General features: G+C 41.5%; 1 protein-coding gene across 2 annotated transcripts in view; it reads right to left on the bottom strand.

Annotated features, from left to right (window-relative positions):
• cntln (centlein, centrosomal protein) overlaps positions 1–19,984 on the bottom strand; it is a 94,370-nt gene that overhangs the window by 29,758 nt on the left and 44,628 nt on the right. For both annotated transcript variants that reach the window (XM_067584872.1, XM_067584873.1), the window contains exons 14-19: positions 14,817–14,917; positions 11,565–11,662; positions 10,035–10,564; positions 6,712–6,793; positions 4,720–4,801; positions 4,117–4,385 (exon numbers count right to left, since the gene is read on the bottom strand). In XM_067584872.1, coding sequence (XP_067440973.1) covers positions 4,117–4,385; positions 4,720–4,801; positions 6,712–6,793; positions 10,035–10,564; positions 11,565–11,662; positions 14,817–14,917 — 1,162 coding nt within the window. The remainder of the gene's footprint in view (positions 1–4,116; positions 4,386–4,719; positions 4,802–6,711; positions 6,794–10,034; positions 10,565–11,564; positions 11,663–14,816; positions 14,918–19,984) is intronic.

The raw sequence follows: 19,984 nt of genomic DNA, 5'->3' as shown, positions 1-19,984 counted from the left end.
TTGCCACATATAACTTTATCTTGAGATGACTCCTTCCAACTACAAAAGCAGTTTACATGATTATACTACTTGATTTTATTCAACTGTTAGTCTGCCACCACCATCCACACATCATCTCCGTTCAGCCCACTAATGTGTTGGTGTTTGCCACAGCAACAAGTGTCATTGGGTCCACCAGCAAGAAACCATGGAAGAAGGGCGTATATTTAGTATCTATTCATTATTCTATGGGTCATAAGTATTTAAACACAGCAAGATTTGTCTGAGTCTAAGTAGGCTAATTGCATATTAGACACACAGCATTGTAGGTTAGACAATGTCAGCTTTTACGTTTTTTGTTTTTTTTATCATATACCATATACCCTGGTGAAATGTCAGGAAGGTATGAAAAAACAGATACCACCCAAGCCTACTGTCTATACTATAGGTGGGGAGATAACTGTGGAGAGAGTGAGACCTCTGATCACAATAGTCATTCTTATACATTGTGCTAACTCCTAGTGAATAGAATATTAGTAAAATTGAACCCCACTTTGAGAACCAATGAGTTAGACCAATCTAAATCACCCTTGAGGCCAGTCAGCTCATTTTTGTTTGTTTAATATTCCAGTGGGAAGTCCAACATTTGACTTATGGGTCCAACAATTCCATCCTATAGAGATGTAAGCCACGTCGGTGAAGGAGGCGGCCATGTAAGATTAATAAGCTTTGTTTATTTAATGAATAAAATACTTAAGTATCAGCAACTGTGACTTTGAATGATGCTGTCTTGTTTCACAGAGGGCAGAATGAGACCTACACAATGTTGGGGAGAAATTGAAACCTGATCACCTCTGAGTAGGTAAGGTGTTATAAAGTATGACCCAAGCTATCCAAGCATATTGGAGCAGTGAGCTAATCTTGATTTTGTTGGCAGATGAAAGTACTCAGAGAGTAAATAAGAATGTGTTGTTAGTCTTACCTCATGAATACTTTTATGCGAAACACAGTGATGATTGTACGATGTGCAGTGCATTAAAAAGACCCAATTTTAGCTAAATGGGCTGCATTTATAAAGCACCTTTCTAGTCTTCCGACCCCTCAAAGCAGATTACACTACATGCCAACATTCACCCATTCACACGCACGTTCATACACTGAGGCTACCATGCAAGATGCCAACCTGTTTATCAGATTATTGCTGAATGGAGTAGAGTCATTTCATTTAAATGAATCACTCTTTCTCTTGATAAAATCTATAGGAAAAATACATTGTGCACAACTCAAGGGTCCAAGCACACCTGAAGGTTCCATTGTCCACACAATGCTAATCAAGCCTATCACAGCCAGATAAATTTCTCTGTACAGATACATTTCTCTGTATTTCACAGTATACTGATGTTTTTAATCTAGTGTCAGGTTAGACATTCCCAGGATGGCCGGATGAATGCATACTGCACGTGCCCTATGGGCAGAGCATGCACATTACAGCCCTCTGCCAGCAGGGCTGGCTAATTTCCAGTTAGCACTCTGCTAACTTGAATGGGGATAAAATCATTTAATCATGCAGCTCTTCTAGACTTTCCAAATGTTATCAGACCGAATGGATCAAACTCTGATACTGAAATGAGTCATTTCACGGGGGTTGTGTGACACTCAAAACAATTTATCCACTATTTTACAGCCACAACAATAGCAATGGACTAGGCTATGGTGGAGCCTATAACGTAAGCACTTGTTGATAGTGTTTTTATAATTACTCTCATTGCCAGAGGGGGGAGACAAAAGTCCTGCACTCTTTAAAAGTACAAAATTATCCTATTCCCTTAGAAAGTGTCCAAATGTCCCACTCATAAGGTTTTTTTTTTTTGTTTTTTTTTTTTAAATCTCTATTGGTAAAACATCCCACTCAAAAGGGGTGACTAATGTTACAGTAAACTAAAGTTAGCTATGCAGTCGACTTAACCTAGGTTGTAGCTGTGGGGTCACCATGAACAATTGGTATTTCACTCACTAGCTGGTGGGCTAATGTCAGTACAGCTAAAGCTAAGAGCAGATTAGCACCTATTAAAATACATTTCTAGCCAAAAGAAAGACATGACAGTAATGTTACATAACTTGCTAGCACACAATATATGTGCCATGTGTTTAGAGTACATGGAGAAATTAAAAACTCATCTGGAAGAAAACATGAATGCTTTTAGTCCTATTTAGAACATGGGGTAGTGGTGCACTTCAGCCTGTTGTGGCCAAAATGAGTATTATAACACTAAACGCTTAGAAAAATGATCCAGCCAAAAAAACAAAACAAAACAAAAAAAAAAAAACACCAGCCAAAACTTTTTTCTTCACCTGTTTCCACAGATGAAAAAAAGTAACTGAGAAAAATGATCCTGGCAAAACTTTTTTTCCCACCTGTTTTTAAGTCATAAACACTGGAGAGAAAACAGTTAAGATCAGATTTAACATTGGTTTTACCTCCAATAAAGTGGTTTAGATTATCTGGCTGGCTGGCTGACTGCTTGTTAACAATTACTTTGGTGAGAACAATGTTGCCATAATCAAAAGCAATAATGGTCAAAACTACAAATAATGGTAGGTAATACATCTAAATCATCCTTTGGGAAAGGGGAAAAAAGCCTGCATCAACAAACTTTTGTAGTTTGGGTTTGAGAGTCATTGTACATTCTGGTACTAACAGAGACATATGTGAGGACATGGTGATGCTCGTAGTGGTGAATGAATAATGAAAGTGTCACCACGGTGTTGAACGCATGTTCCACTAAAGCACATCACACCTCTTCTGCTTTATTCTACCCTCATGTTACAGATTTAAGGGCCACAAAGTATAAGTTATTAGATTAATTTTTTAAGACATTGACAACTCATAAAAATTACAGTAAAAGGAATAAAAAGAGCAGAGGGAAAAGCAAAGAAGAATGGAAGGAATAAGGAAATATGACTTAATGATGGAAGGAGGCAAGGGAGGAGGCAACAAGGGAAGGACAGAGTGGCCAAAGGATCAGGAGACAGAGCAACACAAACAAGTTTCTGTGAAACTGCCATGCTACTTCTCACATGATGGCCCCTGTGGAGGCTGTCCTAAGCCAATTACAAGCAGAGAGCTTTAGTTGGAGAGCTGGCCAGGACCGGCTGGAACAAGCCCGAAGTCCATCACCTCTTGCCCTGTCCAGAGAGGACAACAAGACCTGGCTTTGGCCAGTCAGTCAGCTCCAACTTTCTCTGGTGGAGTGGCATTAATACTGCAGGAGAAAGGAGGAAACAAACAGTATACACTCGCCTTTACTGCTGTGTCTGAGTCTAAGGTCTCGTTGGGCCTTGGCAATCAGATGTCTGGGTGGTAGCACAAGGGCCACTTCCCAGCTAACAACACTATGAGGGCTGTACCTGTGTGTATTCACTATACTGTATCTGCACTATTCTACACAGTAAATATACAGACAAAGGCACCTAATCAGGCGTACATTTGGTCTTTGGTAGCTGCTGCTATGTCTGAGTTCACCAAAACAAGTCTCCTGCCTGTAGGATTAACGATTGTGTCTGTCTTGGTGTTGGTGTGTGTGTATTTGTGTGTTCATGTTAGTGTGTACAAGGAGGCCCTGACAAGAAAGATACTGTCTAGGGGCCAAAGTGTTTAGTGTTTTATTTATAGTCTATACCAAGTCTGAGAGTTTCCTACCTGGAAGCGGGTACTAAATAACTAAATGGATGTGTGGCAATGGACTCTATGAAAAACAGTCACCTTGTGTGTGTCTGTGCACATGGATGCACATATTTGGAGAAATGTAACTGCTTGTGACAGATCGTTGTGGAGAACTGGCTTGTTGAAACATTCAGCAGGATGAGACAACAGCAAAGTCAGAGAGAGAGAACGAGAGAGAGAGATTCTCCGCCTCTCTTCTGCTCCGAGGCCCTGACCTCCACAGATGAGGGTAAGCCTGTCAACCACACTTATTAAGCATGATAAGGGCAAAGGACCTGTTACAGCTGCACTCTCAGCCCCCAGCAAATACAAAAGAACCACAAAAAGAAAGACAAAGACAGAAAAATAAGAAAGTTCCATACACTCACAGATGGCTCTCCTGTTTACCCATCTCCCTGTTTTTCCCAAGTTACCTGTGTGAGCTGCTTGCTGCTGCAGAGTTTCTCAGTAAGGGAGTTGAGCTGTGCCGTGATCTTCTCATTGGCCCTCCGCAGCTCTTTGGCTGAAAGCACAGCATCTTTCCTGGCACTTCGCAGTATGTCAATGTGACGCTGTAGGGACTCTATGCGCTGCTGCAGAGAAGAGGAGGAGCAGTGCTGGGCCTTTATCAGCATCCTCTTCCTCCTCCGCCCCCTTTTTTCTTCTCTCGTCCCTCGTTCCCAGGGCTCATGCTGTTTATCGTCTAACAGGAGGAAGTACACGCAGGCGCCTCAGAGTTGACAAGTGCACAGAAAAACTCCAAATCCCTATTTAGAAGCTACTGCTGGGAGTTAACAGGCATATGTGAAAGTGTCTTTGTGTATGCGCGAGTGAAAACTGTGATATTTTTAACAATTTGAATGATTAACGTTCTCCATTTATAAGTTGTAAGAAAAAAAAAAAAGCTTGTTAACTTCTGAAATACTTGTTTCCGATCGACAGCATGTGCATACATTGAGTGTTCTTCCTGCTTCAATTAATAGTCGATTAGATTTTTGTAGTTTTGCATGGGTGTGAAAAAGGAGAACTTACGCTACCTTGGGCCAGAACATCAGGTTGTTTTCTGTTAGATTCTGCTGCCGGCACTTCTGTACCTGGAATCAGTACATACCTGTAGGACTAAAGGAACAGAAAAGTCAGAGACAGTGATGAAAAGCAGCTGTTTAATGTAACACAACCGGTTGACATGTTGTGCTTCCTGAAACGCGGCTCATAATGACACCATGATCACAGGGTGTGCACAGTTTAACGCGACAAGACAAATCACCCTGTGCTTTAATAATTCACCTGAGCATGTTCAACCAACTTCAACTTGAACGCTTCTCAGCACGGATATTACTTTTGACAGATGCTTGCAAATGCCGTCTTTGTTCAATCACTGTCTGAAAGCCCTGATTCACTCCTACAGTATGACGCGTGTGTGTGAGTGTATAGTCAATTTTACTCATAAGTGTGTATGCGTGTGTGTGTGTATGTGTGACACCTCCCTACTGCACCATCGTTTGTAGTGACATCAAAGAAGGCCCCCCCCCCCCCCCCCCCCCCAACGCACCCCTCCTTCCTCTCTGCCTGTTTCCTTTGTATGGGGGTCAGGTAGGATTTGATCAGTGCCAGGTTTGATCACACGGTGCCTTGCAGAGAGGAGAGAGGAGATGAACCCTTTGCTTTGTGACATAGCACATCGTGAGGGGCCGGGGCTGTCATGGCGATGAGCCCAGGAGGAGCTGATGGGCACATTTAGCAAAGCTGGAGTGGGGAAGCTAAAGGGGATCTGAGAGTAAGGGCCCTGACAGCTCCCTGGCTTCATGTACAACAACAAGCCTCTCTCCCTCCCCACCTTCTACCTTTCTCCCCTCCTCCTGGAAAGAAAAAGACAGAATATGTTTATAGGTCCCCCTCTTTCCTCTCCTCATCTCTCTCCTTGACGGACATATCTCTCTGGGGTTTGGAGCTGCCATGTCCTGCTGTGAAGTGGTTTGATGTGGACAAGAGCAAGGGCTCGAGCCTATCGATTTCATGGTGGTGAGAAGAGATGGAAAAGAAGGAACACCGTCTACTGCACATGGGAAAGCCTTTGTGAATGTAGGAGCAAAGGGAGTGGCCAGTCTAAAAAAACATTGTAATGCGGCATGGACTAAACCATGCAACAAATAGTTACTGAAACACTCTTAACTATCCATATGCTTACCAATCACATAAACCTTAATAAAATGCTACCTATTGATTGTTTATTTTTGTGCCTTTATGGTAAAGAATTGGCAGCATATATAAGCTAACTGCAACTGTAAAGTTACAATAGTATAAAAAGATACTCTCTGCACCATCAACAAAAGACTTATCCCCTCTCAAAAACTTCAACAAAATCTGCCACAAAAAACAGTTCCTTCCCTACAACTCTGATAATCATCCTGCCAGAATAAATCTGCAGAATCTGAAGTAAATTCCTTAAATTACTGTTTAAGGTGAAATAAAATATAACATGGTCTTAGTTTTCAATGTCACTAGAGTGGTCATTAATCCATCTTGTTTCTATGGCTATGGTAATGTAGCTGTATATAACTGTGCACATAGGAATATGACTTAAATTGTCACAAGTTAAGCTTGCAACTTTGACTCTTTCTTAATACATTAGATACAATCTACTATGCTGAATATCACATTGTAACCCATTTTTAAAAATTTAATTAGAAATGAAGGATAGGACGTACGTTTTTTATACTGTACTGATAAGGCTTATGTTTCAATAACTGAGTGATAGTTTGGAATAACTTTTTGAGGATTCAGGAATAGTCTTTATGAAGGTCGTACAGCACTGGAATCATGGCATTATTAAAACAAGCATGAACCAACTTAAACAAAACCTGTAGGCACTCTCAAACTATCCAAACGCTGGCTATTCACATAAAATATGAAACGTTGCAGAAGTAGTCTGCAAGGGAATATACACATTACTCAAGTGTTAAAGTCTGACTGTAGAAGTTTATTCCTTTTTTAATCCAAAAATAATTAAAAGATGAGGGAAAACCAACCTTTCTGTTAGTGTGTTTTCTGTAAGCCGTTGTCCCTAAGTGCACACTGTTGAGACTGTCCGAGTACTCTTCACCACTGTCACTGTAGAGAAAGGTGAGGAGGTTTTGTTACAGGCCAGGAGTTGAACCCACAACCCTGGTTCTAAAAGTACCACCCACGGACAAAAATCCAATTTACCTTTTATGGTTGATTTAGTTGACATCAAGCAAAAATATGTGCATTTCAACCCCCCTTCCTTCCAACAGAAAATCAATGTCCCATCCAATTTCTGAGCTGGAAGTGTAAATGTGGGTGTAAATTAAGTGAAAAGCTGCAGTGTCTGTTGCTAATGGTGAATGCATCAACATGTATGAGAGCGGCTGTGGCCTTCATTAGCCCTCTGTGTGTGACAGACGTGTGTGAGAGGCACGGCTGAGCGGAGCCAAGCAAAGTTGCATCTGACGGACACACGGTAAGGGCTTCCTGAGACACACACATACACATACACACACACGCTCACAGACACACACAGGTTTATTGACAGCGACCTTTGACGTGAAGGTGGAAGCCAGTGACATTTACGCTGGCGGGTTTATTAAGGTGGGGCCTGAGAGAAGCAGCAGAGGTAAAGACCACAGAGAGAGGATCTAACTGGAACATGACAAGGCTGGGGGCTAGTTAGGGTTAAACCTGGTCTGGAAGGAGCACAGGGACTTGCTGAGGATCACTAATCACCACCACTAAGACCAGGGTTACATGCATTTCATGAAAAATGCTGTCCACTAGTGCTACAGTGTGAGACAGCAAAATCAGTCTGACTAAAATTTTGCTTTGTGAATACAATTATGAACCTAAACCTACTATCAATTTGAACATAATATTATAATTAGCATGATACATTGAATCCTGTCACCTCCTGTGTACTGTCAACATGAGACCAATCAGTCAACAAGAGTGCTCGTAACTGCATCCAAAGGCCGTCAACATTGTCTCCTGGATGTGTTAGGAACACTTCATGGGATATGTATTTGTCTTTTTGTGAAGTGTACCCATACTGTACATAAACAAATGTCTGTGCATTTACAGACTGGATCCAAAATTAAGCAAGTCAAATATAGATAATGACAACTTGAAGGAAAAACCTGAATAAAGGAAAAATGAAAGATGCTATATATATATATATATATATATAGGACGAGAAAATCATCTGAATCATAAACTATGGCCTTCGTAGTAAACAGATCTAAACCCAGCTGAATAACTATAGGAGACTATGGACAGACACCGTCCATCACCATGATAAATTATAAACCTATGAACTGCACTCATATAGCACTTTTCTACCTTAGAGAACAAAGTGTGTTACAATTGGCCTCTCATTCACCCATCACACAGCAGAGCTGCCTTCAAGGCATTAGGTCACTTCAATGTGTGAACAGGGGGAGCCAAGGATTGGACCACCAAGCCTGCAATGAATGAACAACCCACTCAAACTCCTGAGGCACAGCCCGTCAATGTTTTGGAAAATCTTTTCTTCTGGAACTGATGTTGAATCGCTCCAGTACAGTACCAGACACTTGGAGAATCTGCCAAAGAACATTGAAGCTGTTCTGGCAGCTTGCGGTGGGCCAACGTTTAACTAAGAAACTTAATGTTGTTTTTTCCTTGTCACATTTTTCACATACCCATAATTTTTCACCATTCTGTAAAGAAGAGTCTTCCGTCAGTGATCAAAAATATGAAATATATAAACACATATTATTTATTCCTTCTAACAGAACTATTCAATATGATATTCTCCATGCCTTCCTGTTCTCATTTCGTCCTGCCCTCTACCAAAACTGCTGATATGCTCAAAATAGTCATCTGCCTCCAGCAGCTCAAAACTTGAGAGAGGGAGCCAGAGGCAGCGAGAAAGAAAAGGGGAAAAACAAAGACTTGTCAGTATCCTTAACGAGTCTGACATCTTTATCTGGCACTATTTAGGCCAAACCTCCTTAGGTAGAAATACAGTATTTCCAGGAGCGCCTACCAGACATATTGCTGAAGAAGACCCCTGTGAGATAAGAGACGCAGAAGGCTTTACAGTAACAAATCAGTTGACAGGTGCCTTAAATAAGACAACATCTCAGTTTAGACCCCTTCTTCACAAATCCACTTAGATCTTCCTCTCAGGTAAAGCGTATATTAGACTGCTGCTTATTAGCCACATGGAGAGGCATTAGGAAAGCAGGGCATAGCTGCACCCAGTCCCTGTTAAACGGCCTCATGTGGATAGAGCTGGGGTGGATTACAGTCTGATGAATTAGTTGGTGAAGAGATGGTGAGTTAGTAGGGCTGAGCATAAGAGAGAGCAGATAGAAAGAGGCATACGGGGAGAGAAAGTGAAGGGAAATAAATATCAGCGATAGCTCTGAGTGTTTGAAATCAAATCATTCCGACCATCACTCAATAAATGTTGGCTCAGTGGCTTTTTTGCATAAAACATACATGAAATAATTACTGTCGATGGTTCTTAATTTAGAGGGTGTTAAACAGCTTCTAGACATCTGGTACTGAGCCGAGTAGGGTCATTCAAAATTTATCTAACTAAATTAAGGCGAGGAGAGGAGAGAGAAGCGTGTGTGTGTGTGTGTGTGTGTATGTGTGTTTGTGCTGTGAGGGGGTTATGGGGTGGCTGGAGGAAATACGAGTAGCACACACACATTTGTGAATTGACATGCCACAAGATAACCAACATGACTAGACACAGGGTGGGGTTTCATACATGTTTGGTTGTGTGTGTACTGGTGGAGGAGGTGGGTGGGGGGTTTGGTACTTGCAGGGGGATCCTTAGTGCTGTCAAGGGGGGGTTAGTGAATATGCAAAGGACCGGTAAATTAAATCAAACTGCCAAACTGTCAATTTCGAGGTAGCGTGACTAGTGCATGAAAATGGCATCACTGGAAGGTATCAAGGCTTTGGCGGCCCCCTTATCCCTGGGCTTTTCTGGCATTGGTTCAACTTTGTGTGGATAGGTGGCTAATTTTGCATGCAAATTTCAGTCAATAAGCTCCAAGCAAGGCGTCCCAGGATATTTCAAAGGATCTGACAGTAGTTTCCCCCTCCTCTCTCCTTCTCTCTATCATTCTTGCTCGCATTCTTCTTTTGGCTCCTGAATACCAACTAGACAGACAATGAAATTCAATCACCCATTTGCTTACGCTTTGCATATGCACGTTGTCCCCTCGATGCTGCGTGGCCCCCCACAATTCAGCCAGCCCACCCTCTCCACTCCAACCACCTAAAAATAATGAGGCGAGAGGCAGTGAGAATAAGTGCGTATGTGTGTGTGTATCATTACCTATCTACACTCATGTCCTCCCACTCGTCCTTAGTGGGACTGAGGCTGCGGCCTTGCCAGCTGATGGCTTGATTGGGGCTGACTGTTGGGTGGCTGCGCTGGCGTGATGCACCTCTGAGCCTTGTTGTTTTGAATTTGACCTTGCTGTTAATGTTGCTGGCGATCCCACCTGCCCGCGCTGGTCCTGCTGCACGGTTCCTATAGAAGTCCCTGGCTGCTCTGAGAATCCCCAGCTCCTGTCTCAGCTTCAGCAACTGATGATGAAGCTTGGTAGCCTCTTTTTGAGAGGCAGACAGCCGGGCTTCCAGAGCCATGGTCTCGCTGCGATGCCGCTCCCCCTGGGCCAGGGCCTGTGCCTGTGCTGCCTCTTCACGGACAACTTCCTGGGTTCGTAGATGATCCAGGGAAGCCTGGAGTCTACGGCAGTTGTGGGCCAAGTCTTCGTTAGCCTCAAGTAGCTGCTCTTTCTCTTCTCTCAGCCTCTCCGTCTCCTCCTCCAGGGACATCATCCTCCGCTCCAGCTGCTCTATCTGAAGGAATCAGAGATATGGGGCCTCATTGGTACAACATATTCAGGTTTTTTCTCCTTGCATATGTACCATTTTTACCATTAATACTAAAACATACTGCTCTTGCATTGCTAGTGAAAACAACAATGTGCCAATCTGAGTTTACCTAGTTTTACTGAGTATATGTTATCAATGAAAATTTCTAGGAGAAAGGCCAGTATCTGATTTGACCTGTGTGGAGTAAGTACACACAGTGGTTTCCCTAACTACTGACATTTTCTCAAGGGTATATAAGCCAGTGCATATATGCTGTGTAGATGGCTGAACAAGTGAGGGGGGCAACCCCACAGCCTGGCAAGGCTCTATGGACACATGACTGGCACTCCTTTACCCTGATCACCACTAACTAGACATCAACCAGGAACACTTAGTCTATTTGTTAGATCTTTGGTGGAGACTGTTTAAGAGAACAGTGGATGCCTGCTGGGTTTGTGCCTTCAGGCAATTTTTCCCTTTTATTTGGTTCTCACTCTGCCCGCTGGTGAAGCCTGGTACCTTTCAAACAAAATTAGATGGCTATTCCTCACTCTTGATGATTCAGTGCCGTGAAAGCAGAAGGGGAGCAACATATAAACTCACGCATGCAGGGGTTTTAAAAGCATGCGTGCACAAACATGTGCTTCCTACTAACAGCTTCGATCCAGTTGAATTATCTACTGTTTCATGTAACTTTCACAATTTCCCCTACTCCACTCCTACACTTAATATTTGTGGTTATTTGCAGCATTTTTTTTTAAATGTGAGAAAAACTCATTTTCTTGCTGACACTTGACTTTGAAATGATGACACACAGACTACACTCTGACCAATGGAAAGTCTCCCAAGAATGAGAACACTTTAAAATCATTCTTGATAGAGCAAAACCAAATTTTCTGAGAGGCATTGTGCTGTAGTTATGGCTCTGTCGGGTTTCTTTTATTGGCAATGACAAAGAACACTTAGTGATGGCATAGTGCTGTACCTTTTTAAATGACTGTTCCATTCGCTCAGAAGAAACAGAAGGCTTTTTCGGAGTGCTGCTTTTGACCTGGCGCTCCTCTACCACTTTGTGAAGCAATTCTGCACAAGGGAACAAAGCTTGTTATTGTGACATGATGTGTCAAACCCAGGCTGCTCAATCAATAGAATGATAATAAAGAGGCTAAATTAAATCAATTAGCATTACTAAGGTCTAATTTCCTTCCCAAGGTCCAGTTTCTTTTTTCTTCTTTTGTCAATCAAATCAGAAGGAATGTGGAATTACTAATGCTGTTTTCATAGAGACTTGAAAATTTCACTGGTAAAACCCACCTGCTGTTTCTAAATCAAATAGCCTTTTTCATCCTGATTAACAGAAAGGTGTTTTATGTAAAAGTCCATGAGGAAACAGTGTTCAAAAGCTCACACTGGTACATGCAATGTGCAACCTCTCTCTAGGGATCTTAAACAAACGAAGAGAAGTGCTTGAATCCCTTGTGAACACACAGCCCCAGGCTGCACTGCTTTGTAGTCCACTATGTTTCCCCAATGGACAACTAATCTCCGCAGACTAACGTGCTGCTTTATTCTGAGAACTTCAATAGTGGCCTTGGCGAAGATATGATTTAGGCTTTATGATAACAACAGAATGCATGCAGAAGTCCAAGTGCTGGAGGATCTGATGTACATATAGTCATGTGTGTATACAAAATCCAACAAGCCTCTGTGTCACTGTTTGACATAAAGTGGCTGCTCACCTAGATGCAAAGGGTAGCCCAAAATTCTGCCTTTCATTCTCTTCTGTTAAGCATTCATGACAGTACGACCAAAATAATTTGTTCAATGAGGCTGGAAAAATTAAATATTCATGACCTTGACTCTTCAGGTCAGGACTTTTCAGGTTGATCTTTTGGATTTTTGGTGTCTGAAAAAGAGGCCATAGAAGGAGAAAGTAAAAAGAGAGAGGGCTAGGTTGTGAGGAGCCGCTGCTCCCTTGCTTTGCATTTGACACTTTGCCCAGGGAAGTTTGTTACTTTGAATTAGCCTGCTCTTTTGTCTTCCCAGCATGTCACATTCAATCAGACACAGCACCAAATAGGACAGGAGGGCTGCCGTGTTCGCTGGGTACATAACCAGGTTGGGAGACAATTATCCAGCTCCAGTGCTGGTGGCTTGGGAGTTGGCACCTCAGCACTACCTTGATAAGAAGACGTGGTGGCTCCCTAGTCACCCACTGTTGGAGGAGGTCCTGGCACTGCGGCATACATTAACGTCCCTCCCACGTCTCCTCATGGGCTGCAGCACAAAGGCCTTGTTCCTTTCATCTGCTGCCTTTTGTTAGTGTAATCCTGGTGTGAGTACTTCAACCCTTCTTCCCTTTGATCGGGTCACAAGAGGTTCTTCAGGAGTAAATGTTGTGGCCATTCATAACTTTTTTTCTTAATATTGTTGAGTTTACTTCCTATTGCCGCCACGCATATTGGTTTCAGTCCAGCTATAAACATTACAAAATTTGCTAAATTGATAGGACCTTATGTGATGTACAAATTGTGATAAAGATGAATACTATGATAACATAAACCTGTAACGATATGATAACAAATGATATCATTCATCTAGATATAGCTATGTCAACTATATCAATCAGCACCTGTACACAGTGACTTCACATGACAGATAATTTGTTTTTAAAGCTTCTTATGGTATCAAAAGTGCATTTTTAAATACAGGGAGAATACAACTGTAACATAAATAGTAAAACAATTTACTGGCGAAAATCCGGCATACAAGATTTGGCTAGGCATATACAGTACTACCCTACCTATTAAACTAGTGGGGTTGCATCGGATAGAAACTGGAAAATTATTTTTACATCATAACACAAAAGACAAAAAAGCAGACACATGCTCTTGTGTAACAGTGTTTCCCCTATAATTGTACGGGCCTGGCAGGCCGCCAGGCCAACGAGAACCCCCGCCAGGCCAAAAAAATCTTTTTTAATCCCAAAAATAACACAAAATATCCATTCATTCAGAAATCAATAGCATTTGGAGGAGCCTCTGTGCAGTGCTGTTCCGAAACATGAGTCAACCTCTTTGTTGTTGTCTAGGAAACTCTTGGTAGCATAGCTCCTTTTAAGGAATAGGGCAGTTCATAATGTGTGTGTGTAGCGAGTGCGAGCGGAGCAGAGGAAAAGGTTAGCAGTAAGTTATCAATCTGACAGTAAATGTACAGTAAAGGCTACATTGTGTCATTTCATAAATGCTGCAGCTTCTCTAGACAAAGAAAAGGCACATCTGTTGTTACCCCAAATAGGTTAGCCTAACCTGACGACGCTAAACAGAGAAACATAGATCAGAGAAATGTGTGGCTGCTGAGATTCTGCCGAGTTTTGCTCGGTGCACCCACCTCCCCCTGAGGCCACTGGCGCCACCACCACCCCAAAGCAGTCAACCTAGGGGAAACACTGTGTAACATTTAGATTGAGTGATTATTTGTCTGACAAGATGTAAAACGAAGTATGTCCTTTCCAAGGAGCTCATTTCCTTGTATTCCTGACTAGACTGTCAATTGGAGAGGATGCACTATTTTAATTAGTGCCATCCTTTAAATCACACGCTTGCATCTCCAACAGACACCATCATTGGTTGTGAAGAAAATTAAAGTGATCTAGGACAGATTTGTTATTGAACTAGTTAATTAAGGCCATGGTGGTTGCGGTGGTCAGTGTCTGACAAAAGGTTGTGGATTGGATTAAAAGCGATGTGCTTTTTAACACTGGGGATGATATATGCAGACAAGATGAACACTACTTGATCTCCCAATCAATTTTCAGGGAGTTGATCAAGTCTTAATTGAGTTGTCCTATTAATTCCACTGGGAGTTGACTTATTAATTCTGCTCACAAATACACGTGGCCCAGAGGTAAAAGCACAGCTTAAAGGTGCTGTCATGTTAAACATGTATGCTTTTCGACCATTAGAGGTAATTCTTCAAGGGCTTTTTTACTTTGTGTTTTTAAAACTTGTGGCGACATTGTTAGGTAGCACTGTAGAAAGCAATATAGACATTAACAAGAGAATAATTGTGTAAAATTCAATTCTGGCAAAGTATTTTCTAACCAACAGACAGGAAAAAAAGGAAAAATAAATGGAAAAGAGAAAAGGTCATTTTGACGAATCATGTTCACATTGGTTGCCAATCCTACTTTTAAGTCCCCCCAGAACTTCCTGAATATAAAGAAAAACATGTTCACCTTGGTGTTCATTAGCGAGACACAGGTGGAGCTCCTTCACTGTGGCCCGGTCCATGGCAGCCTGGACTCGCAGCATGTCCAGCTCCTCCTCCAAGCTGGCTCTGCAGTCACACACATTATAAACTTTTCTTCACACAGCAAATAGATCAAATCTATTCTCCTTCAAATATGAATGGAATAACAAAAAAGGCATGTGAAACCACTACCAACACAAGCACTGTATAATGAGTATCTTCTAAAATCTCCTCAAATATCACTTTGAATTCCACTGTGGACTCCACTATTGTAGAAACTTTTATTACACATTTTAACTTGAATCTTGTGCACTGGGTTCCCTTCCTAACAGAAAAAACGACATGGTGGAGAAATCAACTAATTAAAATGCTTTTTAATTCATCTGGAAATCAAAGTGACAAGCAACATGAAACGCCAAGGTAGGAAAGTACAGTGTGTGTGTGTGTGTGTGTGTGTGTGTGTGTGTGTGTATGTGTGCAGGCAAGTGTGTGTATCATAACAGACAAACAGACTGGAAAGTGTGCCCAATTACCTCTCTGCAATTAGCTTGATTCCTGCTAAAGGCTAATTATGTGGAGCCATGCTCGAGACTTTGCACTTTCAAGTTATTATTAGGACCCCAACTGAAGTCTTCAGAGGATACACACAAGCCCACTGAGACAACCACACCTGAAACACACACCTAATTTCCCTCCCCTCTGCTCCACAGAGTCTGAGAGAAACACTAGAAACAAGCTCCTGCTACCATAGTGGCATTCTTCCCTCAGTTAACCTCATTACAACAGTAGGCCTTCCTGAATGACTTCTTAAGGCATGCAGTACAGCGTGCGTAATACAGTCTGTAATGTTTGAGGAGTAACAGGCATAATGGAAATTAACTCAAACTAGGCACTTGTTTCAACCTCAAATCTAATTTTGCTGGATCAACCAAATGATGTGTTTTTTTTTATACATATGGCAAGAAAATGACTTTGGAAAAGTTATTGCCATAGCACAGGGAAGGGAACTAATTAGTTTGTAGCACACACAGTCCAGTAGAGGCCTAGTCTAATGCCTGACCGCAGCTTAAATAAGTACACAAATGACTCTCCCTGAGGAGGGGTGAGGAAGCAGATGGATATGTGTCGCTCCTCTATAGATTTTCCTCCATAAATGAACTCAAGTCGATGAGGCACCGGCACTGCCTTATGTGTCCAGGCTGTTAATGGGACAAATGAGCTGAAATACAGTATGCAGTATGTGGAAGAAGCCTGTTCCATCTCATGTTTCTCTTTTATGCCTTTTCGGATGCTGATGGTATTGACGCTAAACCAAAGTTCATATGCAAAACATTCAATTTTGTTGAAGGATAAGCATGGTTTCTTGGATGAAGAAGGTATTACATTGCAGATGGAGTTTATTGGCCAAGGGCCTCCTGTTTCACATCACAACATTCTGGAGATGGAAGACTACAGCATCCTTATTCAGCAACACTCAGTTGTTGCTGTGTATGCCCCTATTGGCCATAGAAAGGGAATTTACAGAGCTGGACACAAATTCGCAGAGATCATTTGGTAAACGTAAAAATAAATGCCAAATTAAAATAATTAATACATTTAATAAGTGTCTTTGGTTTGCACACCCATTTGGCCCCTTTGGTGTGTTGGACTCTTTGTACTGACCATTATGCTATTTTGTTTGATTTTCTTTAATTTTGTTATATTATGTGAACCACAATGTTACTGTGCAAATAGAATCTGACAATGCTATTGGTCAATTTGGTCAATGACAGAAAACTCTTACTGAATAAAACTACATCTTTATACATTATATACAGGCTTTTCTCTTCTTCTCGACAACACACGGTGTTTAAAAACAGATTTTGAAACTATGATTTAATTGTCGAATGCACAAAACTGTTATCTTGGATGGTGTTTGCTCCTTTCTTCCCCTACAATCTCACTCCTCACACATTGCCTCCTTGTGTGAGTACATCATTTGATAAACAGATGCTTCCTATTTTCAACCTATCAGGGTCCTGATGGTGGGAAAAGAGCACTACTGAGAAAACTGTAAGGCTGTGGTAGCATTGAGCTAAATCCCAATGTGTAGAAGCTACTGTATGTTTTAGATCTGCATCACATTATAGCCACTTCCACCTGAGACAAATTCCAGGCCTTTTCTCTATGTCAGACTACATCCACTAACCTGCAACTTATTTGAAATGAAACCATGTTTTTCTGTTATACTCTAGCTATTACAGTGCAGAAAAGTTCTCCACAAGGCTACCTACTATAGAATACTTCAAGACTTGTTTTTTTTAATCTGGATGATACATCAAATGAAGCTGGCTGGACAATTTTCAATTCCCTCTCAACTTGCTGCTTCACCTAAGGTAAAATAACAATCAGCAGTCATACAAGCAAAATAAGTTTCTTGGCAGAAACCAAACTAAAGGCAGCAGACAGGTGTTATGTTTGATAATGATGTGGTCTGCAATGTAAGTCTGTGTCTCACGCCGCTCTTCTGGCCCCGTTTTTAAAAACATTTTCTCTCTCGTGCAGTGCTAGAACTTGAGCCCAGAGCTATCCACTCCATGTCATTTGATCTCGTCTCTACCTGTGTTGCACCCAACACAGCTTAGAGCATAAACTGCCAGCCTCCATCCACAAGGGTGTACAACACAACATCATCTGCAGCCATTGTGCTTTCACAAGCCAGCCTCCTCTTGGTTTCTTGCTTGGCACATAAAGATACACGGGAAGAGCAGAGAATAAGGCGAGAGAGCGAAAACACCTCTGGCATTTTCATCGCTGGGGAAAGAATCTTGTTTTTGGGGGGTGTGGGGGGATTCCCCCATGGTTGAACTTGGGCTAGAGGGCTGTTATTCATGGAGGGAGTTTGGGTGAATAAGCCACTGCTGTCAGCAGAAATGGTGACTGGTAGAGTTTACATGGCTCGGTGCTGTATTTTAGCTGTGGGTGATGCAGCGGCAGCAGCAACAGTGAGACTTCAAGAGTTAGGTTCTCTAGCCACAGGCTACTGATATGAGAGGTAAATGGGGATTCATGTAGTAACCACTGGTGGATACAACCTAGAATGTCCACAATATTCCCTATTTAAGAGGCTTGTTGATGCCGCTAGGTATCCTAATATAAAATAAAACAATATCATAATGTTGTATTTATTAAATACTACTTCCGCAGTCGATGAGTATTTGAATATTAGAGGAAATGGCCACAGTGCATTACCTACTCTCTGTGTGAATTGAATTTGAGGTTTGATTCTTAGAAATAAGTGAATTCTTTATGCTCTAATTTTATCAACTAAGACTTGATGGCGCACTGAAGCTTGCATCATAATTACTAACTAAGTGTAAAGCAAGTTTTTTTTTCTCTCTCCAAAATAATTAATTTACCAAATAATTAATGAAGGAAAAACCTTAGTTGTCTGATTTAAAAACATGCATAAAACATTCTGTTTGTGTGTGTGTGTGTGTTTGTGTGAGCAAATGTGTCCCTCCTCCAACTAAGCCCTGGTCCGGGGGGCAAAAGACTCTCATTACTTCTAATACCTTTTAGCAAATCAAGATGAAACGAAAAGAAATAGAGGATATGAGGAACATCAGGGTAAACTTTATTAAACTTAATTAGAGTCAACGTCGCTTACTGGGGAGGTTCATGTCCATAATGGTCACTCTCTGTAGAGGAGCTTTCACTGCTGCTACAGTGCAAATGATCTCAAAGGCTTTTTCCCCAGTAATCGCTAGATAATTTATGCTTTGATGTCATCTGAGTATAGCATCTTAAGTCTGAGGGTGCACTGCATGTGTTTATTCTGTTTATGGGGCCTAAATAATCCCTGCCTCTTTTTACCAACAGACCTTTAACAACAATTAACAAGCACGGACATGGAGTGGAGAGAGATGCATAATGAGGCAGATAAAATGATCCCACTGCGAATTTTCTAGCCCACCCTGCCCGTAGTTGCTTGCCAGCCATCTACTACAATCAAGAGGAAATCTCAATCAAATATCATGCTTGGTGTCAACTAGTTTAGTTGCCTGTGCCTTTTGCTTCTGGGATATGTTCTAAACTGGAGAAATGTTGTAATTGTAGATGTGTCTTTATGCCAATCTACAATTTCAAAAATGCATAACTACATTATTACATAAAGCGGAGGTGTTTTTTTGTTTAGCTTGTTTGCTGACTGAATAATGAAAGCAATGGGGCAGTCCCATACAATCATGTAAAGTTGAAATCATGACTTGGCTAGCATAAATACATGACGTACAAGGGGAAAATTCTAACTGGTTAGTCCTTTCTAATCCAAGAGAATTTCTGAGTTTGCCAGAGACAAATTGAAGTCCTGTTGACATCTCCACCAAGACCCAGAAGACGCTTTTAAAGTGAAAGGACAGACAGTGGTTTAAACTCCTCCAGTAAGCTGATTTTTTTTTTTTTGATATTTTACTGTCAAAAACAGTGGCAAGTGAACCTTTTCATTAGTTTTGGTTTTACTACTAAGTCCAAAACGGGTATTAATGTCTTTCTGGTAAGTAACCAACCTGACAGACAGCTCAGAATTGACCACTGTGGTCTATTGTATCTGCAAAAAGGTACATTACACTGTCATAGGACCATCTCAAAAACTCAGTTTGTGAAATTTCTGCCCTGCTAAATTTGCCACAGTCAACTTCATACAGAAAGAATGGTTTCCATGGTGAAACAGTGGCACATAATGACCATGCATAATGCACAATTGTAAAGTAAAAGAATAATTGTCTGGGGCTGTTTTCCACTGTTTTGGGTTAGTTCCAATTAAGGGAACTCTTAATGCTTCACTATACACTGATATTTTAAGCCCTTTACAGATATGCATCCCTTAACGTTATCCTACTAGGTTGGACCTGGTAATATTTCATTATAACATTCAATCCAGCACTAGTCTGAATTGAATACCATCAGATTAACACGAAGGCTGCAGCATAACAAAGTAAAACATGCAGAGACCCATCAAAAAGCCATAATTTAAACAGCTTGATGAAGCCAGCAATGTTACATATTCCATGTCTAAAAAGATAATAATGATCAATTCTCTTGTGGCTGAATGGGAGCAAATCTCTTCAAGCTGGTTCCAAAACACTGTGGAAAGCTTTCCCAGTGGAAGCTGTC

The sequence above is a fragment of the Thunnus thynnus genome, chromosome 3 (genome assembly GCF_963924715.1).
Source record: "Thunnus thynnus chromosome 3, fThuThy2.1, whole genome shotgun sequence".
In the NCBI taxonomy this organism is placed as follows: domain Eukaryota; kingdom Metazoa; phylum Chordata; class Actinopteri; order Scombriformes; family Scombridae; genus Thunnus; species Thunnus thynnus.
Note: the sequence above shows the minus strand (reverse complement) of the source record. Positions and strands in the feature narration are given on the sequence as shown.